Source organism: Buceros rhinoceros, unplaced genomic scaffold (genome assembly GCF_000710305.1).
Source record: "Buceros rhinoceros silvestris isolate BGI_N320 unplaced genomic scaffold, ASM71030v1 scaffold19223, whole genome shotgun sequence".
NCBI lineage: Eukaryota > Metazoa > Chordata > Aves > Bucerotiformes > Bucerotidae > Buceros > Buceros rhinoceros.
The window spans coordinates 11647-19673 of record NW_010405574.1 but is presented as its reverse complement, the minus strand read 5'-3'; the positions used below and the strand labels follow the sequence as shown (position 1 = coordinate 19673).

The following is an 8027-nucleotide window of genomic DNA, read 5'->3' as shown; positions in this document are numbered from 1 at the left end:
CGCCGCAAAGCGAAAAGCCGCCCGTCTGTGGCAGCTGGCCGTCCCGGTGCTCAGCCACCAGCCTGCCTCAGTGCAAATCACTCACTGGAGCTAGAGCTCGCCCGGGTCAGCTTTAACAGAGACAGAGCCCTACACGGCTTGGCTGCTAAACAGTACTTGTACGTTTAAGGATTTAAAGCAGCAAAATAATGGGGGAATCTGGCAACACACTGTCTGCTGCAACCTTGACTGGAGAGCAGGGGAATGCTGGGCTGCGAAGTGTCAGTGTCATGCATCCTGGCTTCTTTTGCAGCCTGACAAGGTAAAGTCGTGAGAAGTAGTGCTTCTGGCTTGTACAGATTTCTGAGGTTGCCAGCATAGAGACACTGTGGCTCCTGTTGCAAAATCTTAATTGCTGTTGTAGTCTGATAGCAGAGAAGTTGGCTGGTGGAGCAGCCCCTCTGCATCACTCACAGTTGGCTGTGAAGTCTGTCTGTACCTCTCAAAGCTCTTAGGGGTGCAGGAGAACTCCAGGCTCTGCTCCCAGTGCAGGATTTGTGCTGCTTGTTCCCAGCTGCCCGATGGGGCTAGCCGCAGTCAGACTGGGAGCAGCCGTTCATCTCTGCTGCTTCACCAAGGGAGGAGACTGCTGGAGGGTGAATTTCCGCGGTCTGTCAGCAGGCAGGTTTCTTGCATGGCTCTTACCAGGTATCGAGTAGCAGACAATGAATGTCTTCTGATTCCAGCATCTGGTCACCAGTTGGTCACCTGGCCTGTAAAGCAGCAGCTGTCTGGCCCACAGTGTGGGGAGAGGTGTTTGCCACCACCCGTGCTTGTCCTCTGTGCTGGCAGAGGTGAGCTGTGTTGGGAGCCAGGCCTGGAAGGCAAGTCCCTGGCTCTGCAGAGCAGCCTCCTTCCAAAGGTCTAGTCACTCCGAGTCACTGTGGAGGGACTGGAGGAGAACAGGCTCTGAAATCAGTCTAACTACAGATGGTCAGGAACAGGTGGGACTAGAGTCCAGGGTTTTCACCTTTAGCTTTGATGTGCAGCATGGGAACCTCTTGCTGGTGTCAGGCTGGCCACCAGTGAGGAATGGAGCCTCTGACAGGCAAGGACCAGGCTGTAAATTACAGCTTTCAGACGTCCCAGGAGCATCTGGAGAGCCTTGACAGAGCAGTGCTGGCGTAACATGCTCAGCTACAAATGTGACTCGGGGCTTTTCTGCCTCAGTTTCAGCTGGTTTGAGAACAATCCCATGCAGGTCTGCATTGTCTCTAGGTGTTTCCTAAGGCTGTTGGCTCTCCCTCTGGCTGTAGCAGATAGCACACGGGGTCCCCTGTTTTGGACAAGCACCTGTGGCTGTCGGTAGTGGTTGTTCTTACAACTGGCTAGAGGAAGCGGGTGGTTCATGGTACTAAATGCAAGGTCTAAAGCCAAGGTCACGGGGTCTTCTAGGAAGGGCTGGGTCTGTGCTAGCTCTTTGTAGTGGGAAGCTGTGGTGCTGTGTGCTACAGGGTGGCTTTCAGGCTGCTTATCAAGTCCTACAGCCGTCCCAGTGGCCATCTTCAACTGGGCTGCCCTTTGCTTCCATGCCATGGGCAGCAGAGAGATGCTTGTGCTGCAGCAGTCCCTGTCACCCCTGCCTCCTTGATAAGAAGAGCTCAGCTAGCAACTTAGTCCCAGAGTTTGTTTCTTTGGACATTTGCTGATATATGCTCTTGTGCCTGCCCTCAGCCTGTATGCAGGGTGACTCAAAGGCAGCTGAACATCACTGTGCAGAAAAAAGAGAGTAACTGGTGGGAGAGACTCACCAAGCAAGAGAAGCGTCCGGTCTTCCTCGCTCCTGACTTTGACCGCTGGTTAGATGAATCGGATGCTGAAATGGAACTGAAGGAGAAGGTCAGTCCTGTGGGCACATGTGGCTTGTGCTGCTGTTCTGTGCTTGAATTTGGTATTCTTCATTTACCTGGAGTTTTCTGGTGTGCTGATGGTTACTGCTATTTCACACAGATCACACGCAGAATTGGTTGAACAGTTCAAATCGTTCAGAAACAGGGATGCTGCTGCCTAGAAAAAGCTGTGGCACAGATCTGAGCTGGTGGCCATGTGCTAGCTCAGCTCTGGCAGGGTCTGCAGCCCAAGGCTTGCACCCTTGCCTGACACCTTTGCAGCCCCACGTCCAGATCCATGCAAGGATCATATCAATGTGCCATACGGAGCCCAGAGACGCTGGTCCTGGGCACTGCTTGTCTGGAAAACCAGGGATTTCTACGTCTCTTTCCTGAGCCGTGGGCCCCAGTGGTGCATTCCCACCATGTGGTAAGCTGGAGTGGCTTACTGCAGCGGGGAGGTGAAAGAACCTACTGGAAAAGAGTTGTACGAATCTGTTTCACAGCAAATGTTGCCCTGTTCCCATCCACAGTCACTGAGCTTAGCGTGGAGAGGACGGGGCTGCTGCAGAGCCAGCAGCCAGAAAGCAGCAGTGAAGGGCAGGCAGAGAGCTGGGGCTGGATGTTCTCAGTTCCCTTCAGGTCACTGGTGGGTTGTGAAATATTTTAAGGAACCACTCTAAGAAACAGTAATGACTGGGAATTAACACAGAAAACAGCAGCTTTTTCAGCAAAAGCATCTAATTACTAGAATAAAATACACAGTGAAGGCAGGATAACTAGGTAACACCCCTAGGCTTTTACTGTATCATAATTTCTGGATGATTAATGTGCTGGTTTATGCTAGTGAAAATTTAAACCCTCTAGCAACTGGATGCTTAGCCGAGTTTTAAACCCCCTAGCTTTGCCATAGTATAGTTAACAAATCATTTGCTAATTACAGTAGCAGTCTTTAAAACCTTATCCTTCATCTTAAGGAAGAAGAAAAGATTAACAAAATGAAAATAGAATCGAGAGTCCCAAAAGACCGTAAGTAACCGAACCTTTGGGTTTACAAAGCTTCTGTCCCTGTTCGATGTGAACCTCAGCTCGTGTGGGGCATTTTGGCTGCATCTGGGAGTGGGATCCTTGTACTGGGATGGTAGTAGGCTGTATGCTCACAGCAAGGCTGGTTGGCAGCAGTGTTCCCACCGCACTCTGCTCACCTGACGTGTGGTTTATTCTTCTTAGCTTTCAAACACCTGAAGAAGGGATACTTAGCCATGTATAATCTTGTACAGTTTTTGGGATTCTCCTGGATTTTTGTGAACATGACAGTACGACTGTTCATCTTAGGAAAAGGCAAGTAATATTTTAGTTACACTGGGGGTTTTCTTTTGGTTTTTTTAGTGTTGTACTTAATACTTTTTAAATAGTGCAATCTCAAGGAAGACATGAGGAAACAAAGCCATAAACACATCACACAAGTGCCCCACAAAAGCCTCTCAAAAGCTATCACAGTGTCAAGGGTAGGAAAACACTATCCTCTTGTACATCACAGCTGCCTACTCTGATGAATGGTACTTGTGCTCTGCCAAGATTACTTCTAAAGAGATCAGCTGGAGCAAAACGTCTCGCTCACTGCAGTGTTAATACCTTTGAAAATGAGCTGGGCAGAATATTTTGTTTCTGAAGGAAGAATGATTCATTCCACTGAGGTACAGCGCTGTTGCTTGTTTTGTAAAGGAATTATTGAAGGAGCTCTTGATCCTTCTCTGTGTGAAACAGAGCACGTGAGTGGCGTTTCTGGCCTAACCACTGTGACTTCAAGATAAGGCTGATAGAGAACTTGTGTAATCATGCGTGTTTGGGGTTTTTCCAAATACAGCTAGAACCCCGCTATCAAAAGCTGTGCTGCTATGCCAGCTGCCTGAACGTGGAAGTTCATTGGTTCTCTAAAATGGTTTCCTGTATCTTACAGATTCCTTCTATGACACGTTTCACACCATTGCTGACATGATGTACTTCTGTCAGACCCTGGCCTTGATGGAGATCATTAATTCCTTCATCGGGCTGGTGAGAGCACCGCTGATACCTGCTGTAATGCAGGTAATACCTTAAGATCCTTCTCCTCGCCTCTCCCATGTTTAAAGTAAATATGTTACACAGATGTTGAGACTCTTAAAATAAACGATCCAACCTTGCTGGCACTGGACTAGAGAATATGTTATTCAAGAGGCAGGAATCTCTGCTTCGCGGTCTTAGCTGTGGCAGGCTGTCTGCTCCCATCACCTAGGTAAGATACTGCAGGACGGCAAAAACAGAAGCAGCTGATGAAAAGTACATGATTTTGATTTGGTGCCAGTGCCCTTTTGATACTGGTTGTGGTGGTTGTGCATAAAAATGAGGATGGATGATTTAAGACTGGGTCCCTGGGACTGCACCTAAATACAGAGCAAAATGCCTGCTCGCAAGGAGCCAGTAAAGCTCGGCTGCTGAATTAGTTATGTGCTCAGCTCTTTAAGGTGTGAAGAGTAGATATCCCACGTGTTTTGACAGCTAGGACTTGCTCTTGCTTTTGATGAAGAGTGTGATTGCTCCTTAATTGGTTTTTCTTAAACAGGTATTTGGAAGAAACTTTGTTTTGTTTGTCATCCTCGGAAGCTTAGAGGAAATGCAGAGCAAACCTGTGGTGTTCTTCATATTTTATTTGTGGAGTATCGTTGAGCTGTTCAGGTTTGTGGGGTTCTTCTTCTAGCAGGTGTGTACAGAACAACGTGGTTCTTCCCAAGAACTCTTTAAAGAAGATTTCGATCTTTGTACCTTGTGGAAGAGTGGCACTAATGCATCAGCCCCAGAGGGTGGTATCTCCTTTAGACACAGACTGTCACAGCCTTCCTAGGTTGCTCCATCTGCCAAAAGCTGGGGCAAGGCTGGAGTCTGGAGATAAAACTACCCTGATCCTCAAGATGCTTTTTTCCTCAAGGGTTCTGTTGCTTTGAATTTCCATTGTTAAGTGGAAATGCTGTTTCTATGCTCGGTTTCTCTTCCAAAAGAAGTATTTTGAAAGGCTTTTTAGGCGAGCCAGGCAGTTACCTTCATGCAGATGGTCAAAATAATAGCGGTGGTTCCCTAAACTGCCAAATCAGGCTGTGTCCATGACCCACAGGAACAACCTTCTGAACATTCTTGTGTCATTTGAGAATTACAGTGACTATACAGGGACTAATTCTAGTAGCAGCTTCCGATTTAAACTGTGTCTGTTCCTTCTCATGCTGACTTGGCTCTAGGTATCCCTACTACATGCTCTCATGCATTGGTATTGAATGGAAACCACTAACCTGGCTCCGTTACACTGTCTGGATCCCTTTCTACCCCTTAGGAGGCCTGGCAGAAGGTATGTCCAAAAAAGACAGTTTAATGAGTAATGAATTCAAGGCTGGGCAAATAACTCTTTTTTTTTTTTTTGGTTGCTGGACTTAAGAGTGTTAAGAGAACACCAGACAAATAGACATTTGCTCTGAGCTGAACCAAATGTACTGCATTTTTGTCTTTCTTTTCAATTTGATGTGAAAAGAGGTCTTCCTTTTGGGCACTGGAGAGGGAAGTAAAGGCAACAACAGGTTCCATGAACGAACCGAACAAGAGCATGCTGCAGTCCACGTGAGCGGCACAGGGTGACAATGCTCTTCCCTCTGTGCTCCAAGGGAGTGTATTTGCTTTTGTGTGCTGGACCTGGCCTAGCTTGGGTTCACACCAGCTCACAGATCTTGGCATTATATTGTAAATCACTGCACAGGACAGGCAGGCACCGATTCCTCCTCTGAACACAACATGCCAAGACAGGTGTAACAGCACTCTGCTCCCCTTCTGCCTGGAGATGTACTTGCTTGGAAGAAGCAGGCTCCTAGTTGTCTTGCTGTACTCGCTCTAGACACAGGGCTTTACAGTGCCCTTTTCTGTATTGTTTTTAATTTGTATTTATTTAAGCAGTGTATCTCTGCTCAGGTTCTAGCTGAAGGAAATGTGTTGTAATTGTACCTGTCAGATCCATTCTCGTGAGCCAGGAGTAGGTTTGGGCATTGCTCAGCTCCAAACATAGGACAGACGATGCTTGTTTTGTTGGTGAGGGTATTTCCGAGCAGCAAATGCTGCAGGCGCGTGCCCTGTGTGGAATTACGGTGTCTCACCAGGCGAGTTCAGTGAGCTTAGACTTTGACAGCTGAGCTGTACTGCCTCAGCCAGCTCCTTTCCACCATACTGCATGGTTTAAAAAACAGCTTTAAGTTGGCGTAATTAATAAGAAGGGAATATCCTGAAAAAGTTGGTGTGGGCTGGGCAATTGTCTATTTTCTCTGTGTTTGATAATAATGGTGGCCTTCTGTTTTCAGCCGTCTGTATCGTTCAATCCATTCCAATCTTCAGTGAAACAGGGAAATTCAGTCTGGGATTGCCAAATCCACTGAACGTCACAATCCAGTTTTCATTTTTGCTTCAAATATACCTTATAGCCTTGTTTTTAGGTAAGATATTTAATTTCATTTCTCACTATTGATATAAAAAGATCAGTTTCCTCTGAATAAGTATATTTTTCAAAGAAAATTAAATTTCTGCATCTTGGGGATCATGGCAATGCAAAAGTGCTTGAGGTTAAGCATTGTCCCTGTTGCTTATGTAAATTTGCAGAGATTGAGGGGAACGTACCTACAATTGGCACTTGCTACCTGTGCCCCCCCAAGAAGGAGACCTTGGTAACGATGTTAGCATTATCTACTGATCTCTTGGGTTAAAAGAGTAATTTTTTTTACACGTATTTATAACCTCAGTATACTTAGTTTCACCTTTTCCATGGAATTTGAGCTTTGGAGTGGAAATCTAGACATAATTTCAGATTAAAGCAATGTTTAACTAAACTGCACTGTAATCACACAACATAAGGCAACATAAAGTCATGTTTTTCCAAGAACCCATACAGAAGGCTCTTTAATTAGCAGTATTATTTAAAGAAGAGTGGTGCTTGATATCTATTTGGTTTTGGTGTTGCACTTTTGAACAAGTTACCTGTGTGGTATGTGCAGTGTATCTGGGTATCCACAACTCAGCAGAATCTAACCTAGAATTGTCAGCTGACCTCTCACTAGATTTCACAGACAGTGCTTAAAGAACACCCTTAACCAAGTTTCACCCAGAAATACCTGTTTGATCCTTCCCCAGCTCTGCACAGCCAGTGTTACAACTATTTTAGAGTGACAAACGAGCCTTCTGAGCCACCCAGTACCAAACAGCCTGTGCAAGAAAGCGCAGCCTCACCCAGCAAGAAGAAACTGGTGTTACCTTTCAATGCTGTGCACACCCTTAACCATCACTTTTTCGTGTGGTGGTTTGGGTGTCATTTTTTTTTTTAAATCTGGTACAGCCATCAAGTATTAAAAAGATGCAGTAACGTCCTACCTAAACACTCTTTTGCAGGGATATTTGTAAACTTCCGTCACCTCTACAAGCAAAGGAAACAGCACCTTGGACCAAAGAAGAGAAAGATGAAGTAAAAGAGGACTGCAATTCTTTATCTGACTTATCTCGAGGGCAAGATAAGCCTGTAATTCTTACGGTTTTACCCACTGTAATGTAAAGAATTTTGTAAAATGAGATGATCATGCTAGATTTCATGATTTCCTAGTGAGTTCAGGTAACATTCCCATACACTGTATGTTGTTCCCTGTCAATCATGTATGCATGGCGTTTACCATTGAACAGTGACACTACAACCTGTATCCTGTCAGCTACCATCTTAGCAAGAAATCCTGTTATCTGCATATAATATGCTTCTGAACAGTGGAGCAGCACTAAATAGAAATAGTGTTTATCTGTTAATTGGATATTTGCTCTTTCAATATTGCATGCAGATAGGGCTGCTGATGGGGGGATATACTATTAGCTGGCCCGTGCTGGTCCTTGGTGGCAGGAGGAGCAGGCTGAGACCGCTGTGAACAGTGGTTGGATGTTTATTAAGAGTTGGGGTAAACTTGCTCAGCACATATCCCCTCCCCCTTTTCCTTCTGCAGTGTGTGGATGCTGCCAAATTAGAACTGGAAGTAGCTAATGCCAATCTAAACGCTGCCAGCTTAGTCTGTTTCTAGTTCAGCCGTGACAGAATAGGAGCGTGGTGCGGATCCTGGCATT

The 8027-nt window shown here is 45.9% G+C and overlaps 1 protein-coding gene across 1 annotated transcript in view; it reads left to right on the top strand.

The window, feature by feature from the left end:
* Positions 1 to 7866, top strand: part of PTPLAD1 (protein tyrosine phosphatase-like A domain containing 1) — a 9000-nt gene extending 1134 nt beyond the window's left edge. The window contains exons 3-10 of the mRNA XM_010133795.1: positions 1714 to 1878; positions 2846 to 2897; positions 3099 to 3209; positions 3829 to 3956; positions 4471 to 4583; positions 5138 to 5244; positions 6239 to 6370; positions 7317 to 7866. Of these exons, the coding sequence (XP_010132097.1) occupies positions 1714 to 1878; positions 2846 to 2897; positions 3099 to 3209; positions 3829 to 3956; positions 4471 to 4583; positions 5138 to 5244; positions 6239 to 6370; positions 7317 to 7393 (885 nt within the window). The 3' untranslated portion in view covers positions 7394 to 7866. The remainder of the gene's footprint in view (positions 1 to 1713; positions 1879 to 2845; positions 2898 to 3098; positions 3210 to 3828; positions 3957 to 4470; positions 4584 to 5137; positions 5245 to 6238; positions 6371 to 7316) is intronic.
* Positions 7867 to 8027: the final 161 nt, after the last annotated feature.